At 36.2% G+C, this 23,447-nt stretch overlaps 1 protein-coding gene across 5 annotated transcripts in view; it reads left to right on the top strand.

The window, feature by feature from the left end:
* Positions 1-23,447, top strand: part of TENM1 (teneurin transmembrane protein 1) — a 775,694-nt gene that overhangs the window by 459,933 nt on the left and 292,314 nt on the right. For all 5 annotated transcript variants that reach the window (XM_032391374.1, XM_032391377.1, XM_032391378.1 and 2 more), the window contains one exon: positions 11,995-12,233. In XM_032391374.1, the coding sequence (XP_032247265.1) occupies positions 11,995-12,233 (239 nt within the window). The remainder of the gene's footprint in view (positions 1-11,994; positions 12,234-23,447) is intronic.

Raw genomic sequence — 23,447 nt, forward strand, 5'->3', positions numbered from 1 at the left:
CGCCCACCTGATGCCCACAGCAGACTGGGGAACAATCTGTAACCCAGAAAAGGCCCTTTACCAGAATCCTACCGTGCTGGCACCCTGATCTTGGACTTCCAGCTTCCAGAACTGTAAGAAATATATTTCTGTTGTTTATAAACATAAACCAACTGAAGTTGATGGTATTTTGTTATAGCAGCTCTAATGGACTAAAACAACCGCTAAACTTAAATCCATTTAGCTCGAAGATCTCCCCACCCCCATCAATTGGTTTCCTTTTCATATAGTGGTAACTCCTTATATAATTTTATCTCCAATTAACTTGTCATATCCTGCATTTCTATGTGAAAGTCTTAAGCAAGAGGAATGTATTTTTGACACATTGAATGTGTATCAGTTTGTATATATACTAAATTGGTCTGTTTCCTGGGAATGCAAAAAGCTGGGAAAAAAGCAGCATATCACTGCCGACTATTTGGATCAGATCTAGACAAGGGAGCCCCAGGTGACCTCCAAAGCCACTAACAAATGATCCTCTACCCTAGCATATATAGCCATATCTATCTATCTATCTATCTATCTATCTATCTATCATCTATTTATCAAATTTCCTTTCTTGTTCTATTCCTTTTTCTTCTGCACTCTTCATTCTCCCTTTGTTCACTCTTTGTTCTCTCTCTCCTGAGTTTACTTTAGATCTACACTACTCTTGGGCATTTCGTAGTTCTTCTGATATTGTTCTGTGCTGAAAAGCTTACAGGGCCACAGGAGCCTGAAAGAAAATGGCACATTTGGGAAACCACACATGAGAGGAGGGCCAGAGCTTAGGGGGTATTGGAGACAATGGCAGTAGTGAGGTGGGGAGGCCTGTGGAGATCAGATCATGCAGGACCTTATAAAGTAGTACACCTTCATTCCCAAAATAGGAAAAACACAAAAAAGAAAAGTAACTACAAATTCCACTACCCAAAGATAGTTACTGTTAAGATTTCCATGCTTTCTTCTAGATCAGATCTCTGTAGAGTAGGAATTTAGAGTTGGAGTTGTTTTTGTTTTTGTGTGGGAGGGCACAGCACCCAGCTGTGCTTGTGCTGTATATATGATTTCTGTTTTTTTCCCTCATGAGACATGGAAAATTGTTCATTGCCTTAGAAATTATTTGGTTAATGGAAACAGAAATGCTTTAAAACTAAATCAAGTAAAGAGGAGGTTTTTAAAAATGATACAGGATAATCTCCCAGGGAAACAAAAGGACAATGAGTCCAGCCATGCCTAAAGAGAGGTGGAACTCTCTTCATTGTTCTTTTGCTTTCTGGAGCCACATGATGTCTCATTACTGTTTCTTTCTGTACATATTCTCTCTTCTCAGGCTTCATTTTAGATGGGATTTGTTTATCTGTTCCCCTGTCATGTTGTAACTCCAGCTCTGGCTCAACATGACTTGCGTCTTGACTTCCTTAGATGACTGGGTTTCTGTGTCCAGATTTCTGAGAGAGGGAGAGGGAAAGAATACGATTGTCTCCAAGGTTGGCTATACAATTCTGTTGCAGTTAACTCTGGCTGCAAGCAATGTGGAGCGGGATTGGGACAGTCATGGATAAGTGTGCTCTGTCCGGACTCTGCTGAGAGCCAATGATCAGCCTAATATGCTTATGTGGTTGAAAATTCTTAATATGACATCATAATATTCCATGGAATGAATGTACTAGGCTCCTTCCATATTTGAGTCTGGTCTGTCAGTGGATGAGTAAGGAGACTGAGGATCCTTGGGTGGGAAAGTTCTAGGTGAAAAGACTGGAAGTATCAGACATCACCTTTGCTCACACTTCGCATGAGCCAGAACTCACATGACCATACCTAATGGAAATTGTTACTGGGAAATGTAGTCCGTGTGCCCAGGAAATAAGGAGAACATGGATGCTGGTGAGGAACAGACAGCTTCTGCCTCAGGCCACTTCTTTGATTTTGAGGTTGATATTTCACAAGACAGCCTTGCCTTTTGTCAGTCTGTCCCTCAGAAAAATGTTAGACTGGATAGGTTAGATGACTGATTTGAGTGGCATTTCTTACTTTATGGCATTATAAAGCATTTTTGCCTTCAATGTACATGTATGAGTAAGACTTACAAACCATTGAAAGCTAATGTAAGGCAAATGTTGATCAACACTCTTCAAAATGTGCATTAGAATGATAATCTGTATTTTCAACCTGAAGAGCTTAGTGGGAAATGCTTATGTTCTCTCCTTATTGTACTCCTTTGAAATACTCTTTCTTTAAAATCAGGTGTCCTTGCTAATAGATTACAATTCAATTAAAACAAATCATACAGAAACGTATGCCATGTCGACTGGCTCATAAAATAAATGAGGAAAATGCATATCTATAGAAAATGAAGATGAATAAAAAAGTAATCAAGGCATAGAATACTCTGCCCACTACCGACTTCTCTAAAAAGAAAAATAAATAAATAAGCCAAGTAACCAGTGAAACCAATTCTATAAAACCAGCAGGTTGCTCTGATAAGTAAAATTGGGAATAGACTTTGAGTTTTTGTAAAGAGAAATATAATTTAAATTTTTCCCAAAATCAAGAATTTTTTTTTAAATCCTAGGAAATTTGGGGTCTGGTTTAATTTAAAACATGTACCCATAAATTCTGCCTTGGTCACATGTCTATTCCCATTTAAAATGGTCCCTGTTGGGAGATGAACTACTGAGAACTCTGGGGTGACATTCCACTAATCCTTCATGAAAATGATGTATACAATCATAAGAAGATTGAAAATCTCACCCACCAATAGCTTTTTAAGTTTTTTCGAGTTTGAAGAGAGATTACAGCTTTCACAGCATACCTTAGGAACTAAATTACTATTAAGTATAAAGAAAATAAAAAATTGGTAAGCTTACTTATCTGGGTAAATAATTTTTATGTATTGGCCTGAGCCTTTTCATACAGGAACATTTACATTAATAGATAATATTAATTTGATATTTACCCCTCAACTGGTGTAGGGTTTTTTAATAAAAATTTTTTAAATTAAAGTTACATCTACAGAGCATGGATCTAACTTGGAAAATGAGAATGAGAGTGTGTCTTGAAAGGGCATTATTATAAAGTAGAGGATGATTATTTATTTTAATTTATTTTGGGGTCTACTAAAGCAACTTGATCAAACAGAATATGTAATATTTTCTTTCTCCAGCCTTTATATATCTATGTCAGAACACCTAGCTCCAACTTACTTCTAAATATCCTGTTACGGAAATGTTTAATTTATATAGGAAAGTCCAATACACTATTACATAAAAGATATTCTAAAAAGGGAGACATGACAATTAGCTCACTGTGTACCCTCCTGATATCATTTTGTCATTTCTGTAATTTTAAGACTTGAAACAAATATTTCCATAAAAACATCTTCAGTGGAATACTAAACTTATATATATTCACTTTGAGAAGAAAATGCCAAATGATCATGTGAATTAAGATTTTGTTACATTAGTGATTAACATTATGAGTGATTAACATTATGAGTGATACCAGTGATGTCATGAGTTAATATGTGCACAGTGATTAAGTAAATGGGTTTTATTGTTCATGCATGAATTTAAAAATATTTATTGAGCACCTGCTGTTCGTTAGGCACCATTCTAGATGCAGAGGATACAGCAGTAAATAAGACAGACATTCCTACTCTCATGTAGCTTACATCTAGTAATCAACAAAACTGAAGTAGATTCCCACCTCTGTCACTTACCAGCTGTGTGACCTTGGGAAATTTATTTAACTTTAATAGCTGATTCTCAGCCTCCTAAGCTGTAAAATATGCATAATATCACCTTCCTTTATAGGGTTATTGTGAGGATTCAGTGAGAAAGAAGCACAAAGTATTTTAGCGGAGTGCCTAACACATAGATGTGGTTTAGTGTATGGTCGTTGCTGTTGCCATTATTATTAGCAGCAATTATTTTTAATTATTAGTATTTTTTATTAACAATAATTCTTTCACTACCTAAATGTCTTACAAAAAGAGATGAAATATGAATCAACTATTTCTTTGATTTGTTCCTTTTAGATTATGTGAAAACAAAATGAAAGCTTATAGTTGTCCCTTTACATTCAATAAACCAGGAGATATTTGCTCACAAGTGAAACTTATTTTAGGGTTCCCAAGCCTCATTCATTTTGCACAGTGAATCAAGAGCCTTTTAGAAGAAGCAAAAGCGTCGTTATATTCATTGAGTACCTTTGAAGTATGAGACAACATACGTAGAAATTAAGACTTAGTCCCTGCTCTTAAGGAATATACAATACAGGCAGGATGGATATTCTGATTAAAAGAAGAGTGGGAATAATAGCCACAAAAAGATTTTTAAAAAAAGAAACTCTCCTGTTAGCTACTAACTACCTCACTTGCAAAATTACAATATCAGTCCAGACCATAAAGCATTGCCATTCAAGGATAAGCTGTAGAACTAATGCTTAAACCTAGAAAAATTAAGGCTTAGATAGGAATCCTGAAACTCTTTAAAAAGAAAAAAAATCTTAAAAATTATAAACAACATGGAGAGGGTATAGATTTTTTTTTTTAAACACTCAGTATGTAATGTTTGGAGGGGATATATGGGCAGGGGTGGCTTAAAATTTGGAAGAAAGAACCTTTGAGCAAATAAAATTAAATCCTCCCTTATGTAACTGTTAGGAGAGAAATACAATTTGTTACCCCAGGAGGTTGTCCAAGCTGGTAATTCCATTGAGGTTCAAGAAGAGTTTGGATAAATACTCTTTGGGGGAGTATTTATCCTAAAAAGGAGCATCAGGAATGGGCTACAAAAGACAAACTAGAGATGTTGAGGTTGATAATCTTGACTAGTAGCCACACTTTTCTGCAAAGTAACACTAGGTGTTCTTGTCAGAGAAGAAAATGGGGCTGACCCAGCATGCCATGTTTTAAATTTTTTCTCATGTTTAGGAAGCATAAGAACAAATACCTATGAATAGACATTTCTCCAACGATGATATAAAAATATCCAACAAGCCTATGAAAAGATACTTAGCATCACCAGTCATCAGAGGAATGCAAACCAAAACCACAATGAGATGTCACTTCACACCCATTAGGATGGCTACCATCAAAAAAAAAAAAAAAAAAAAAAAGAAAGTAACAGGTGTTAGCAAAGATGTAGAGAAAATGGAGCCCCTGTGCACTATTAGTGGGATTGTAAAATGGTGCAACCACTATGGAAAATGATATGGAGATCCCTCAAAAAATTACAAATAGAGGTGTTGTATGATCCAACAATCCCACTTTTGGGCATATACTCAAAAGAATTGAAAAAGGATCTAAGGACATGTTTGCACACCCATGTTCATAGCAGCATTATTCACAATAGCAAGAAGTGGAAGCAGGCCAAATGTGCATGGATAGATGAACGAGTAAAGAAAATGTGGTATATACATGTAATAGAATATTATTCAGCCTTGAAAAGGAAGGATATCCTGTCCTTTGCTACACATGAGGTACCCTCAGGACATTATGCTAAGCAAAATAAACTACAAAAAGACAAATACTGTATGATTCCACATATATGAAGTATTTAAACTAGTCCAATTCATAAAAAGAGAAAGCAAAGTGGTGGTTCCCAGGGGCTGAGGGAAGGGGAAAAAGGAAATTGTTTAATGGGTATAGAGTTTCATATTTGCAAGATAAAAATTTCTGGAGATCTGTTTCACAACAGTGTGAATAAATGCTACTGAACTGTACCCTTAAAAATAGGATGGGGGCATCTTGTTGGCTCAGTCGGTAGAGCATGCAACTCTTGATCTCAAGGTCGTGTGTTCAAGCCCCACGGTGGGGGTGGAGCCCACTTAAAATACAAAATAAAAATAAATAGGATGGTAAGTTTTATATTTTGTAGTTTTTTATCACAATAAAAATGCATTTAATATTTTTTTTAAATGAATAAATGTCTAAATGCCACAATTCTATCTGAATGTGATTTGGCCATAATACCTTGACTCAAGGCTTTTTCATTGCAGTCTTCTGTTTTATTTTATTTTCTTAAATCACCCTCAGCTGTGAACTGGAAATAAGTTGAATTCCTTCTTCTGGTTATAAAAATGAGTCAAATGCTTATAGCTAAGGGAATACAGGTTTAGATATTCATCTCATAAGCATGTTTAGAAGATGTAAAAGAAAAACTTCATCAGTTATTTATGCATCTGTTGTTAGAAAGCTGTAGATTTCTGTCTATTTCCTATAGAATTTTAAGTGCCACATTAAATCACATTATTTAGTGCTAACAGATACCCTCAGAATTATGTAGCATGAGGGGTTTGAAAAGAGAGAGTACATTTTCCCCTTTTTTATAGATGATTTTAAAATCCTTACAGGAGCATTTATTATATTCCCACTTACCACCACTGGGTCTCATCAGTCTTGAAGATATTTTTTTTTCAATTTCCTCATATGCCCATTTCCTTTTGGCAGTATCTTGCTTTTCCTTTTTAAATTTGAACTTGAATATTAAAACAGATGCAAAGGAGAGTACTACTTACACATAAACTCTTGAACTGCATTTTTATCATTTGCTCTGTGCAAAAAACCCAATTGTATGAAATTGATAGCAACATTTTAGTATATCCTCAGGTCCCCAGGGAAAAGCAATGTGCTTAGACAGATGATCTGATTTTATGAGCACATAGCTGAAGTCTAGCACTGTGCATTTGTCTTTATGCTCCTACTTTTTTCAGGAACTATGAAAACACATTTAGGCAGTAGTTTCACTTTCCAACAATGGACTGTAAAGCCTTTGACAATACATAGCATTTGCAGTGCTGTTTTTCATGATCCACATCAAAGTATAGATCACTTGAGCATAGAATCTTAATCTCAGCTTGTTAATAAGAAAACAGGAACCTTAGTATATGAACTCATTTTATTATCTACCCTCACTGAGGACTGTGATTTGGATTCCACTCAAATATGAATTAGTTTAAATGTTGCTCTGCTGCGACTGCTGAATTTATTCATTATGCTGTAATATTTTACTTATGAAACTGCATTTGGAAATCCTTTAGTGTATATCACGATGAAATTACAGTGCTCAGGGATATTGATTATTGCTTGTAATTGCCATCATAATAGCCAACAATTCTCTGTCTTTCTTTGTCTTTCTTCTCCCCCTTAATGATATACCAAACCAAATCAATATCCAACATATGGGGCCACTTACATTGTCTCGAAAATCCGATTGTTCTCCTTCATAAATACGCAAAGGATCAAAGATTTTATCTCCAATCACTGGGCAAAAAGCACCCCATACTGCTGGGTTTCCCTTTTATCCCACAGGAACATACCAGGGTGTCCCTGTGCAGGACTGGTTATACCTAAGTGACATTTTGTCACGTCCAGAGTAACCGCCAGGTGGTGGTAAGGAGATGGGGAGGCTGCTCCACTCTGCTGTCCGTAAAGCGCTATATGTCTTGCTCACTAGTAAATTAGATAGCTAGGGGGGGAAACATAGGCTGGGAGCGCTAACCAGATGGTAAAGAAGAAATTCACCTCCTTATAAATGGAAGAGACCGTTTCAGGGACTAAAGAGGAAGTACCTGGGTGGCTCAGTCGGTTAAGCGTCTGCCTTTGGCTCAGATCATGATACCAGGATCCCGGGATCAAGCCCCACGTCAGGCTCCCTGCTCAGTGGAGAGCCTGCTTCTCCCTCTCCCCCCTGCTTGTGTTCTCTCACTATCTCTCTCTCTCTCTCTCTCTCTCTTAAATAAATAAATAAATAAATAAATAGGAAGTACAATTAAATGGAAGAAGCATAATGCTGCGAGTCACTTTTTTGGTATATTTATCCTTATTTCTGCTATACACTCTTTCTCCATTCTGAGGATATGTTAGGTACTTTTAGAAGCAGCAATAACTCCCTTACCTTCTTAACAACTGAAGAGTAGCTTCATTGTAATGCTTCCCCATTCATCCAAAATAGTTAAGATGGTCTTTAAAACTTACTATAAGAACATGTGACATTCAGAAGAATAGACAAGTATTATGTAGTACTGTTTGAAGGGATTATATTTGTTTAGCCTGGATCAGTTAACCCAGGAGCTTAGAACCTGGTGGTAGTTCGGTGAAGACTGGTTGGCAGGTCGCCTAGGGCAGAGGAAATACATTCTTTTGGAAGTCCCTGATTCCAAGTTCATTTATACCATTAAGTACCTATGTTACTTTTAGGTAGTCCATTTCATTTTCTGGGCCTCAGTTTCCCTAACTGCAAAATCAGAGTGTTGGGCTATTAGATGATTACTGAGATCTCTTCTTCCAACTCTGTGATTCTTTAGCCATCGTTTTCATGTTTGTCATTTTTCCCAAGGGAAACAGGGTAAATGTGGCTCAGTTCAGTATTACCCACGTGCTTCTTCTGTGCCCTAGCAGGTCTGCATTCATGTTTTTTTTTAAAGATTTTATTTATCTATTTGACAGAGAGAGCGAGAGAGCACAAGCAGGGAGAACAGTAGAGGGAGAGGGAGAAGCAGGCTCCCCACCAAGCAGGGAGCCCGATGTGGGGCTCGATCCCAGGACCCTGAGATCATGACCTGAGCCGAAGGCAGACGCTTAACCATCTGAGCCACCCAGGCGCCCTGCATTCATATTTTAATGTATCCACGACCTGCCTCATCCTAGCAGAGTGCACTGTAATGTTGTGGTTTAGAGCAATGGCTCTGGAGCCAGCCTGCTTGTGTTTGAAACTCAGCTTCACCAGTTACTAGCTGTGGGGACCACAGACAACTTGACCTCTCTGTGCATTGGTTTTCTCATCTGTAAATGGAGATATTTATTTTAATGGGGTTGTTGTGAAGATTAAATGATATAATAGTTTATTAATTACTTAGAACAATGCCCAGCACAAGTGAGCACTTATCATTATTATGATAACTACTATTATCACCACTTTATTCCTGCTAAAAACCTCTTGTGGTCTCTGTTTCATCATCTGTAAGATTAGAATAATAGTTTAAACCTCACAGATGTATGAGGATCAAAATATTGTACATAAAGTGCCTGGTGCCTAGACTTTATAGGTGCTCAATAAATCATGTTCACATAAACAGAACCAACTCTGCATATGGTTGGTGTTAAACAGTGCATTTTTTCCATTCACCCCACCTCCCTTCTTTTTGATACTTGTTACAAAGGTAATACAAGCTCAAGGCAGAAAACTTCAAAAAAATACCCAAAGGTAACACAAGTTACTATTTTTACATGAGCATATATATTTTTTTATTTTAAAAATTGTATCTTGGGGCACCCGGGTGGTTCAGTTGGTTAAGCATCTGCCTTTGGCTCAGGTCATGATCCCAGGGTCCTGGGATCGAGTCCCGCATCGGGCTCTCTGCTCAGCGGGGAGTCTGCTTCTCCCTTTCCGTCTGTGCGTGCGCTCTCACTCTTTCAAATAAATAAATGAAATCTTTAAAAAAAATTGTATCCTATTGCCAATACTGTTTTGAAGCCTACCTTTCTTCACTTGGTGATATCTTTAAACACTTCCTAGTGAATAGATCTTCTTTTACAGTACAATTTGTAATGGTTGTATAGTATTCTACTATGTGTTTGTAAAATAATTTACTTAACCAAGTACCTATTATTGAGCACTTGGGTGTTTATTTTGTGCTATTACAAGTAACACTGCAATGAACGACTTGTTATATACATTGTCAGACACATAATTTCCTAAGGATAAATTCCTGTAAGCGTAATTATTCGGCAAAGAATACGCATATTTAAAGTCTTCTGATACTAATGACAAGTCGCCCTCCAGAAAGGCTTGTGAATGTGTACTACTCTCAACAATCCTGCCCTTTAAATAACCTTTGCCCTCATGATACTAATGCAAAATTCTCTAATGTGGAGATTTTTCATTAAATGGCAGATTAAACAGTTGTTTCTTCCTCTAAACATCTATGCTTTTGTTCTTTAAAAGTGGAAGTTGGAAATCAGACTTAAATAGTCTTAACGATTTATAAATTTGGTCATATGTGACAAGGTGATTTTGGCTTTCTATTTAGTGGAGGGGTTCATGTTGTAGTACATTAAAATGTAGCACCAGAATGTGTTCTACTTAGCAGTGCATTTTACTGCTCCAGGCAGCACAGGGAGAGGTTAAGATTAAGGATTTTGGAGCCAGAGTGACCTGGATTCCTATTCTGGCTCTGTCATTCATGTACTAGGAAGATGTAGGCAAGTTTTTTTAAACCTCTTTAGGCCTCCATTTCCTTAAATGCACAATGAGGATAATAATATAGCCTATTTCATATGAGCAAAGACTAGCTGAGATTATGTGTTTAACACAATGCATGGCACATAGCACTCAGTAAGTGTAAATTATATGCACCAAAACATACTTTAATGTATTTGTTTTTGGTAGCTCCTTCCATGTCCATAAATCAGTACTGTTTATGAAATATCCATATTGCAGTAGTCATGAGCAGTCAGTAATCATCCTATAGTAATTCAGACATGACAGCAGCATGAAGTTCTAGAACAGGCAAAACTAATGCATGGTAGAAAAAATGCTAAATAGTGGTCACCTGGGGGAAGCAGAGTAGGGATTTACTTAGAAAGGCAGGAGGAAACTTCCTGGGGTGATGGGAATGTTCTGTATCTTGATAGGGTTTATGTTGCACAGATGATTGCATTTGTCAAATCTCAGCAAATGTATACTTAAAATTTGTGCATTTCATCATGTATAATTTTTTTATTGAAACATACATATAACATTATGTAAATTTCAAGTGTACAGCATGTTGATTTGATACATTTATATATTGCAACATGATTGCCATTGTAGCATTAGTTAACACCTTTATGATGTCACATAATTATCATTTCTTCTTTGTGGTGGGAATAATTAAAATCTCTATTAACAAGCTTGATGATGATAATACAATACAGTTGTCTATAATGACTGTACTGTACATTAGATCTTCAGGACTTACTTCTCTACTAGTTGCAAGTTTATACCCTTAAACATCTTTCCTATTCTCTGACCTCGCAGCCCCTGGTTACCACCTTTCTGTTCTCTGTTTTTATGGGTTCATGGATGGACCTTGAGGGCATTATGCTAAGTGAGATAAGTCAGAAAGAGAAAGACAAATACAGTATGATACCACTTATATGTGAAATCTAAGAGTTCAACTCGTCATGTATAAAGTTTACGTTTAAAAATATTGAACTCTAGATAATATGCAAGTTAAAAGGGAAGGGAAGTATACTGATGTATGCAATTTACTTTGAAACGCTTGAAAACTAAGATGGACTGATGGATGAAGACAGGAATGGAGAGATGGATAAATATGTGATAAAGTTAATATAGTCGTATGTTAACTGTAGCATCTACTTGGTAAGTATGTGTGTTTGCATAAAATCCTTTCAACTTGGCTGTATGTTTGACAATTTTTATAATAGAATATTGCTTGAAAATATGTCTGTGAAAGCTAATCTCTAAGTAAATATACTGGTTTCTAGACCATTCAGATTTCAAAAATGCCTGATGATACTTCTCGTTTGTTCTTGAATCAACTCTTGAGTATCATATTTAATGAAAAGGAGCAGGATAATGAATAACATCAAATGTGAATGTCAACACTCGAGAGTCTGAGAAATTCACTAGCCAGCAAGTCAGGGAACAGAGGATCTCTTTCTGCCTCCTAAAGGTCTAAATGAGAAAACAAAAGGAGACCACCAAAGGCAATTCGGAATTAAATCTTAGGTATATGAAAATTTTGAGACTCTGCCAGTTTTCCTGAGCTTTGTCAAAGTGTGATTGTTGGAAATGAGTGGAGTTTGTGTTTTTGTAACAATTGGCTTTTTTTTTTATTTAAATTCAATTAGCCAACATATAGTACATCATTAGTTTCAGATGTAGTATTCAAGAGTCCATCAGTTGCGTATAACACCCAGTGCTGGCTTTGGTTTTTACAGCTCTACTGTTTGTTTCCTTTTTGCAGGCATTTCCTGTTTAAACATGGGTCTGGTTCCTCGGCTATCTTCAGTGCGGCCAGTCAGAACTACCCGCTGACATCCAATACCGTGTACTCGCCCCCTCCCAGGCCACTTCCTCGAAGCACCTTTTCCAGACCTGCCTTTACCTTTAACAAACCTTACAGGTGCTGCAACTGGAAGTGCACGGCCTTGAGCGCCACTGCAATCACGGTGACTTTGGCCTTGTTGCTAGCCTATGTGATTGGTAAGCCCTTTTTTCCATGCCTGTTTTCTTCTTAATCAAAGTCTTTTCAACAATTCTATTTTTTTATTTTATTATGTTATGTTAGTCACCATACAATACATCATTAGTTTTTGATGTGGTGTTGTTTTGCTTGTGGTGGAGGTTGGGGGAGGGGAAGATTCTCTCTTAACTCTGGGACCTAAAATTTGAACCAAGGCTTAGTATTATAAATAACAAATGGATTTCTAATGAAGGTTTTTTTGGGGTTTTTTTTTTGCACTTCCTACCCTTAAATACTGCTGAGGAGAGTAAGGAATGCTCTTTGAGAAGAAATATTTATACTAACACAGTCTTATTGATTGCAATTACTGTAGTTAACCATTTTCCCTTCAATTAAAAGGTTGTTATGGTTTTCTCACTAGAAGTCATAAGTACCAATCTACAATAGCTTCTTAAATTATAGTTAAACAATAATACTGCTACCAGATTTTCAGGTAGCAATTTCATTAAAGTAGTAGTTATTTGGAAGCTATCAGAAAATCCAGTGCATAATTTCTCCCCAAGAATTCAGTTTTACACTGGGATTTAAAAAAAAGATGTATTCTTATTTTCACAAGGTAAGTGGCTGTGGAATTATATGGATACTATGTTTGGGGAGGTAAAGGAGAAAACAGTTGTGAAGCACTCTTTCAACACGTTTAAGAAAAATATTGTTCTAGAGTCACTCTGATTAAAGTCACCCTCACTTGATAGCAAATTGTATTGATTTTTCTGGATGGCATTTTATTTTGACTGAACATTAATTTCCTTGCTTGAGTGGTTCTGCAGTCTAAAATGTAAATTAACTTAAGAAACATGTACTTTGTGGAAGCACTATTCCTAGAATGAATGGAATATCATGGTAGAAAAAAAAAATTCTATCCAGGTATGGCACCAGTAACTTCTTTTCAGGTTTAACCCTGTTTCATAATTGAAGCAGAATTACCCATGAGGATACAATGAATATGATTCTGAGAAGTAGATTAAAACAGATCTAGACTTTCTTATAATTATAAATAATAAAGGAAGTTTGCTGTATTCTGATTTATTCAAAATGTGAACAATAAGAAATTTCCCATAACTGGTTTTATGGGAGTCATAGAACAGGGGCTGCTAAGTTAATAGATTTATTTTGTAGGGAAGTCACTGATAATGTCAACAGTATGGATCATAGCCTATATTGATGTTCATAATTATCTCTTTTATATGTTTATCGTACAATCTGAATACATTTGAACAATGCTTCTATTAAATGTGGATAACATTACCTATAATATCAAAAATGTGTCTTTTATCTCAAACATTTTAGGATAACCCAACATGTATGTTTATTTGGTTTGTAGTAGCCTGTAATGATAAATAATGCTGAGGGAATGAAGGTAGAGGATGAGAAAGTACTGTAATACAAACACAGTTTTAATATGAATCATTCAAAACAAGGAGTAATTTGAGAAGTTTAAATACATTAGAGGCCCTTTTAAATGTTCTTGTTCAATTATGAGACAAACTCTTATCTTATGGGTTATCTTCTATTAACTGTTACTATGTAGAGAGATAATGTTTTAGATATAAGACTTAACCCTTGGTATAAACAAATCCAGATAACAGCAAGCTCTTTATTAATAGGTTTAGATGGTGTCTAAGCCTATTTCCATTTAGATTTATTATAATGGCCACTCTGGTATCAAAACTTGTATTATATACTCTGAGACTTGTTTATTTAGTTTATATATTTATTCATTTCATAAGTGAAAATAGAACGTTTCAGTCATTTCAAAGTCTGCCCTTTTTTATAGGGTGAACAATAGAATATGATTTTGACATGACAGTAAGGTAATATAGTGTGGTCATTATGAACATGGATTTTCAGACCTCTGCCCCTTATTAGGCATGGTACCTTGGGCAAATTATTTAACCTTTAAAGCCCTCCATTTCCTCATCTGTTAAATGCGCCTAAAACAGTACCTATAATATAGAGTTGTTATGAGAATTAAATGAGTTAATATAACTAAAGAACTTGGAATAGTACCCAAAACATAGTAAGTATACTATAAATGTTAAATATTATTGTTGTTGTTGTTATCATCATTCTCTTTATAACTATTCACTATTAAAACTCAGTGTTTCTCAAAATTAACCATTTTGTTCACGGCTGTATCCGAGCACCAAGATCAGTGCCTGGCACATAACAATCCTATCGGGAAACTTTGTTGACAAAAATGACTAATGCGAAGCATTTTACTTGTTAGCTCATTTAATTCTCACAACAATCCTTAAGGGCAGGTCTCAGTATTATATGTGGTATAGAAATGAGTAAACTGAGGCACAGCAAAGAGAAGAGGTCCCATAAGGGTCATTTTGAGATTAAGAGGTTGCATCCCTGAGAATTGGGGATCCCGAGCTTTAAACCAGAGTGGACTGACTCCAGAGCACATGCTCTTCAGCACTAGGTCTTGCTGCAGCTCACGTACTCCTTGGTCTACTAAATAAATCCACCAGACCATTTTTTTCTTATTAAATTACAAAGTAAATTACATTTACCAGGTCATCAACTGCAACCGTGTGTGCAGCTAAGCTTTGTTGATTGGTGAGAGATATCCATTGAAATCATTTATTGTGTGATTTTTTTAGATGTAGAAATATCAGGCTAAATGCTGTAGCACAGTGAGTTGAATGGGTTCAAAATGAGAGGTTAATGGCTAACACCGTAACTTTTTCCCAAGTTCTGTCATGACCTGAACATTGTGTGACTTTGTATAAGCCCGTTAGAATCCCTTCCTCAATTTACCCCATCTGTGCTGTATTGCTAACGACCTCAGGAAGGTAGAATAAGAATTTATCAGTAGGCATGTGGGTGAAAGATGTCACATAAGAACTGTAACATGCAAGATGATTTTCAAATGGCTTTCTGCGGTTGAAGTAAAAAAGTATTACATTTCAAAATATGAAACTGTTTCACTCTCCACTCTTACTGAGTCTGTTAAGAGTCATCGTTTTTTTTTTCCAATCCCCCTTTGCAGTTGCTGTATAACCCAAGTAAGATCTTACACTGAAACTATTTATTTACTGCTTCTGTTTCCCGTGCAAATTCCTTTCTGCTCTTTCATTTTCCTCTCTTAGCCATTATACATAACCTTTAGATACTAATGGTTGTGTGCTGTGCTGCTCTCAGTGCACTGGGGGAAATCACATCAATATCAATGGGACATCAGTAGATGTTCTGTGCATCACAGCTCTGTAAGTGGTCATTGGAAAACTGGAAATTCAGCACGTGAAAAGACAGAGCTAGGTTGTTCAGGCAACCAGCCCCATCTGCACACCTACTCACCATGTCTTTTGGGTCAGCAAGAGAGTAATTCCTTTAAATAAGTTTTGAGGTCATAAAATCTGGTGAAGGGAGGCACGGAAAGATACTGATTATATGAAGATATCATGGAATGGCTATTGTCATCACTTCCCCATAAATCTGTACTATTTTCCATGTGAATCAAAAAATATGTCCTTATGCTTCATCCTCTCTGATGTTTTGGCATCAGTGATGTATCAGTGCCAGTCAGAAGCACATTTGCTTGAATTTACAAATAAGCCATATGAAGTAGTAGTCAGGAAGACAGACGACCATATGCAAGGCATCGAGAGAAGGCGAGGCTAAGGTACTTCATCAATGGTTGTAAAGGGCACAAACGCAGCTTCTCTTGTAATCTTTGATGTTTTGATCAAGTTTCTCCACAGTCAGCACTTTCTATAAGAGGCAGTAGAAACTCACAGGAATACATTGTGCCTGGGGTCAAATGGGCTGCTGTGCTGAATGAGTTGGCGGAGAGTAGGGATTTCTGGCTCTCAAAACCAATACCATCAGTTAATGACATGGATGTTCCTTTTCCTTTGCCATGAAATTAGAAGCGATTCATACCACCCTCAGGGTATGTAGGGAGTGTCCAAACTCTATAGATGAAATAATTTAAGTCCACAGTTCTCCTTGCCATGACATGCTATATAGCCCACATGTGAAAAGTTGACCAGAATGGGTATTAATACAGAATTAGGGGAGAGAGAATATTGAGCCCAATACTCTAATCAAAAGTTTAGAGATTAAACTATTCAAGAGGGCAAAGGGCCTACTTCACTTTGCTCTCTGTACCAAAATTGATAACATTGATTTAGCGTTTTCTTGTGCCTCCTTTACAAACTGATCCAAATTGCCCTGCTTTCTGAGGCCGTTACTACAGCGGAGTAAGAAATGCTGGAAGAGAGAGAATGAGAGGAATGGAATGTGTTCATTTTGCCTTCTTCACAAAGAAAGTGTAACTACCTCACAATACAGTGAAGAAATAAAACCGAATACGGCAAATTTTGATTTCAGAAAATTCAACAACTTAGATTTTCTTTTAATGTAAAGAATAGAAACGGAGGGTTTTCCCCCATTAAATCTCAATACACAATGCCCCTTGACACAGTTTACTAAATGTAGATAAACATGCTTAGCAAAAGCCATCTCATTCACTTTCTAGCAATTTCATTAATGCCTCTGTGCCTCAGTTGCCTAGTCTATAAAATGGGAATGTTGATAATGCCTTCCCCATAGATTTTCTTTTTAATTAAATGAAATGAAGCATGTAAAATGTCTAGGACATTGCCTAGCAGGTCTAAATCAAGATTAATGATTATTATCAGTGAAACAATTATTATTAGGATTATTAATCTGAGCCAAGGTAAGCATAATGAACATATAATTTATCCTAACATGAACTACTTTTATTTCCCTTCTTGCCAAAGTCATCTAAAACAATTTTTTCAGAGCTGGAATGTCTGTTTCACAAGAATCATCTAATGCGTTTGTTGTTTCCTTCTGCCTAACCTAAAATATTTGTAACCTTACCTTTATTTTAGCAATTTTCCTTTTCCTTGGTGTTTTGACCCTTCAACTGGTTTTGTATTTCTATCTGGAGGCCATATCTGTGTTGAAACACATTTTCATTAAAAGACGTTAGAGCTTATAACATTCAAGAAATGACTCAGCATAAAATGCTAAAAAGCATTTTACTTTATCCTTATAGATTATTATCAGTCCTTTTGGTGTCCTGTTTAATACTTATTACTACTTCCAGTTCACTCTCCTGGACCCATTCATGATAATGACAACAGTTTCTGCATTAGCATTGGCTTTGCCTCCTACCCATGAATCTACTAACTTTCTAGCAATCTCTCTAAGAAGGGATCTGGGAAATGGTGGTATAACTTCAGTCTAATTATAAATCTGCCATCCATGCATTTATCAGAACTCTTCTGATTTTTAAAAAAATATTTATATTTTCATCTGACATCACCTTTTGGTGTAATATGTCCCATAAGTTTTACCCCACTATGTTAAGTGGCACTTTTACCTGTCATAAATAAAAGTATAAATTCAATCCAAATCAAACATACTAAAATGACAAGAAGAACCTGTATCACCTACAACTAATTTGCAGAACTGCAGTTAGCACATATTGTTCAAAATGAAGGCATTTTAATGAAAGGCAAATATTTTACTTATTTTTTTCTTGGAACTCTAGCATGCTGTGGATTTAAAACATAGAGTAAGAGAGATAATTTCTTGGGTGAATGAGTAGTGAGTACTAAACATATGTCTTGCATCAAGAGATTATTTGTTTAAAAGGGGGGGAGCACCTGGCTGGCTCAGTATGTGGAACATGATACTATTGATCTCGGGGTTGTAGGTTCAAGCCCCACATTGGGTGTAGAGATTACTTAAAAATAAAATCTTAAAAAAAGAGATTATTTTGTTGTCTCAAGGCGAGGCAATCACCCTACTAAGTACTTCCTATACAGCACTTTCTTAGCCTAGGCAGAGAAATTAAAATGAGGCATTGTGAAATAAAGATCCACCAGAAGGCATAATAAAAGTGGACTGGACAGCATGTTAGTAATTTTGGAGCTTTACATGCTTAAGAAATTTTAGAATAGCAAGAATCAATCTTGCAAATTCTGAAAAAAAATCTCTCTCAAGAAACCTCTGATTTCAAAGTAAATAATGTGAACTCTATTGCATAAAGGAAATTTCATTCTTGTTTAACTTACTTTCTCCTCATCCAAATGATATATATATAATACATATATATTATATGTTAGGGGAATATTTTTAGACCTACATTGCATAAGTTGTTAAGCTATACTTACTCTGAAGTGAGTAAGAATATACTAAATTAGAGCAATGGCTTTGAAACAGATGGCAGGTTAACCCATTTTAAACTTCAGAAAAGTGGCTGAATTCTCATATAGAATAGCCAGAGTGGGAAGGCCAGTCTCAGCAACAGAATATCTGATTCATCACAGTCAAAACTAAGAGGTGGCATCTTACAAGGTGGAGATGCATTCTTTTGGGGCTTAGCAATATTCCCATTACAGAGAGGTGAAAAAGTACAATATGTTTTGTTAAATATAAGTATATTGGAAAACCCAAGAAAGCACAAATGGAGGACATAGGAGAGTGGCAGGAAATGAAGGTAGTAAGCAGGAGCAGATCACAAAAGGCATTTTAAGCCATGTTAAAGAGCTTGTAATTTATTCCAAGAGCAAATGGGGTGTTTTTATTGTTTTTTATTAAAGCAGGAAAATTATTTGCTCAGATTTACATTTAGAAAAATCACCTGATGGCAACGTGGAAGTTGAAATTGGCAGGCAGGACGATGGGGGTTGTGAAATCGAAGAATTGAAAGGATGAAGACAAATTAGGAGACTACCGTAGTAATCCAGGTGAGTGAGAATGAGAGCATAAACTTCTGGGACTGGAGAAGGAGAAGATGGAGTCAAGAAGTATTTAGAGGCTAAAACACACTTGACTTAGAGACTGTTTAAATGAGGCAGGAGAAAGAAGAGTTGTTTGGCTTACAGACAGGGTAGGTGGTGATGCTGTTAGCCATGATAGCATGTTAGAAGAAAGAGGTTTAAGGGTGAAAATAGACATTCAGGTCAAGATACCTCATACATTGTTAGATAGCCAGTACTGAATGTTTAGAGGTGTCTACCCGTGAGAACACCAAAATCATGGGAGTAGAACAAGGAAAAAAGCGTGAAAGCTAGAACTCAGGGGAACACTAATATTCAAGAAGGCCAAGCACAAAAGGATCTGGTAAGCAGACTGGGAAGGAGCAACTAAAGAGGTTGGAGAAGAACTTAAATGGTGGTGATAGAAGTCCTCAGTGTGTGGTCTGGGGACCACTAGGGACCCCAAGACTGGTTTGAGGGTCCACAGAGTAAAACTGTGTTCATAACAGCATGAAGACATTGTTTACGTCAGCCATTTTTGTGGTTCTGTAAAATACACTTATTTATCACAAGATAACATTATGTTAAAAATGTAATGGTTTATTGTTATTATTCAATAAATTAATACATAAATACTTGTAAAAAGTTATCAGTCAGTTTCTAATACAGTCAGTATTGATTAGATATAACCTACATCAACTAAGTCTCTTTGGTGTGCTGAGTAATTTTTAAGAGCATAAAGAGGTTCTGAGACTAAAATGTAAAGGGCTGAGTTAGGGAGACCAAACACCTAATGGTTCAAGAAGAGCAATTAAATGAAATAAGGGCTAGTTATTGTTTGCACCAAGGTAGAAGCTGGCAGGTGAAGTGCAGCAAGAGGACAAAGGGATAAGGAAATTATAGTTGCTGGTGATAGTTTTTGAAGTGATCAGCCAAAGGATCAAACTTAGTAGGGCAGGAAGATAGGAGATGGAAGCTAACGCCATGCTAAACAAGATGTCAGTCCAAATGTCTAGACACCTTGATGATATATGGCTGTAAGTTTAATAGCTAAAATGAGATGATCGGAGGGTAGTGCATCAGAATTTTAGATTTCTGACTCACAAAAATGTGCAAAGAATGTGAATCCCCTAGATATTTTAGAACCCAAAATATGATTCCTTTATATATTTTAGACCAAGTCAAGAAACATATATGAGGAACTGCTTCTAGATGAAATTTGCTCAGGGAAGACTAGATTCTTGGCTAGGTATAATCTCACAAGGTCCCTGGTCAGACTCATAAGCCCACCAAAGTATGGATAATATTTAAATAAGAGCTCTGCATTATATTGGATCCCCCAGGATAGGCAAGTCCATGTGGAATTCCGGATCACAGTATGGCTCCTCAAGAGCTCCTTCCTTAGGGTTTCTATTGATCTTTTTATGGGATAATAATGAACAAATTAAGAGGGTCCGAGATGACCCACCGTAATTTTCTGCTGATCAAAACCTCATCATAGAATTGCCAATCTAGTGAAATGTAGGCCTTATGTAACACATTATAGTTAGCTTCTAGAGTAACTGCTTACCATGAGTTTCTAAGGAAGGGCCTCACAAATGTCTTATCATCAGGTTGAACTGGTAATGGGAAATCCTTAAATAGAAGAAAAGACATGGGATATGTGCTTTGTAAAAAACAAAAAACAACTCTTGATTCCATTTCTTTTATATTAAATGAGTTTTGTCTCCTAATTAAATTATTAGGAAACCGAAGGCTATCATAATGTGCATGGAACATCAGAAGAGCTTGCTGAGCTCTTAGCTAAACTAGTTGTGGCTGTGGCCAGAACTGAATGCAAATGTGATTTTGACAGCAAGCAATATGTACTGTTTTACCACCTAGTACAGAAGAGGCAGATTTTGCTTTTTGATAATCAAAGATTTCACCAAATCAGCCAGCCCCATTGTTTACGTTGTAGACAACCTTGTTTCAACTTTAGTTCAGTTTTGGCCTTTGTTCACTAAAGGAAGCATCTAGATTCCCTTTGATCTTGAATTTTATCGTAATTAGACATAAATATTAAATATGGCACACAATGATACTGCATAGTGTCCTTTGTGTATACCATATCTCCAGATGCTTTGCAGAATTAACTAATAAAATTATGGAGTTAGATGAAAATAATATTAGAGATGGTAAATACAAGATTTTGGCTTTTACTCATAACAAGCAACCAAGCTAATACCAGTTGTACAGTGCATGAAAGAGATATCAGCTGTCAAGAAATTAAGAACAAGTATACTGTGCTATGAAAGAAAGTGGAAATTTTTGAAATGGAGTCATTTTGTTAAAGATCATTTGCTGCCTCCAGACACAGAATCCAAATGAATCCAAATCCTCTGAAGTTATCAAATCATTAAGTGGTTTCCCCACCAGCTCGTAGAGAGCTGAGATATTTTTACTATCTTTGACCTTGGTGGTAAATCTAACCTCAGTCAGTCCCTAAGTAGTTGAAGGGTCAGATGGATTTTGAACCTAGGTGAACTATTTGGTTTTTTGGAGGTTAAAATCTTTATGCCAGTGGGAAAATGTGGTAAAGCACTGCACATGCTCAGTGCGACTCCAGGCTATAATGCTCAAGGATTATCATAGAGGTCATTGCAGAGATGGCACTAGTTAAGATTTACCAACATAGAAGGCTATGGGAGTATTTGAAAGCCAGCTGGTACAAATAGAACCTTTCTTTGTCATGCCTAAAACACAGCCTGCTCAGGATTGAATAAAACCCAAACAAGCCATTTAGTATCTTTGGTTTCTGTTCCTGACTGCTGTATATTTTTAGTTTAATTTCCCTGACCAAATACTGCCCTTGGATTAGCTGGCATTACTCTCCTTGATGATAAGCACCAATCTAGTCTTTTAAATTAGTGAAGTATAAAATGTAGAGATAAGAACCCATTAGTGGGAGGGGCAGAGAAATTAAATTTTAAAAATAAGAGATTCAATGGGCAATCAGGAGTAAATACATAAATATACTTCCCCCAAAATGATAAAATGAGTTTATAGAATCCAGTAATAGGTATGTCTTTTGACCCAAACAAAACAGAATTAATTATTAGTATACATAGCCGACTGGTGAATATAGTCCTATTTTTATAGGAAATTATAGTGCATGTGTCTTTTGTGACTTCAGTAGGTAGAAAAGAAACAAAATATTTAGATTTCTCAGTGACTATCTCAGAAGCATTCCTGCTAATGAGGCCAAGGTCATGAGCTCAGTCACTTTTTCCATCTTTTAGCTCTGTTCTGTTTCATTGCCAAAGCCTACATTCTCAATCTCCTGTTTTGTTCCATCCCCCAAATCAGGAATCTAGTTTTGCCTCTACTCCCTAATAAAACCTGACCTCAGAAATGAATCTGATAAACTAGACAGGTTTTTCTTGGACACATAGAATTTGTTAAATGTTGTCAACTAATTTAAAAACTTGTCTAAAGATTTTACATAAAATCTCTAGTTTACATAAAATTTCTAGTCTCTCTTGAAAAATAGAAATTTCTGGCATACTGAAGCCTGCATTCACCCATTTGCCCACGCATTTATTGAGTAGCTATGTGCCAGGCACTATTCTAGTCTTTTGTGTGGCAAAAATAATATGACAATCATTGACTAGAGCTAAATAGGGACTCCTCCAAGAGGACCATGAACTCTCCAGTACATCAGAATACCCATCCTTCCCTCTTCACTCTTTCGTATTACCAGCCTTCCTTCCAGGCAGGTATTTAAGCTTGCAACCCATATGATAAGATAATTCACACTGAAGTAAAAATGGCTGTGACAAAGAAAATGTATTATATCTCCCTAAGATTTATTTGCATTTTAACAGAGAAGACAGAGTTGGAAGCCAAGAATGGCAAATATCTGATATTAATGTCATCACTTCCCTATCCCAGACCCATAGAAGATATAAGTAATCAAATGGAACAAACGTTCTTTCCTGCCGAGTCTAGACTGTGTAGTCAAAGTTTACTCAGAAGTTGAAATATATTTGCCATCACTACTTTGACTTAAAGAAATGAGATAATCATTATGAATTTATTATCATTAGAGGTTCAGGAGGAAGAATTATGTAGGGCCAGAAAACACACCTGAAAACACAATACAATCACCCTATTAGTAAATCTGCCCTGTTCACAGCTACGCATGATAGCCCTGAGCATGGCCAACTATCTCATATGTACGTAGAATTGAACATAAAGAACACTGGGCAGGTAAAATTATAACATATCTGCACTATTAGAGATTCATTTCAAATGAATGTCCTATCAGTACTGGATACACAATGTTCAAGTGTATCTACATATATATTCTATAAATATAAGAATAGATATTAATAAATGAGTTCTGAGTTTCTGTAGAATAATACTGATCCCTTAAATCTAAGTCTA

The sequence above is a fragment of the Phoca vitulina genome, unplaced genomic scaffold (assembly GCF_004348235.1).
Source record: "Phoca vitulina isolate PV1807 unplaced genomic scaffold, GSC_HSeal_1.0 scaffold62, whole genome shotgun sequence".
Taxonomy (NCBI): Eukaryota; Metazoa; Chordata; class Mammalia; order Carnivora; family Phocidae; genus Phoca; species Phoca vitulina.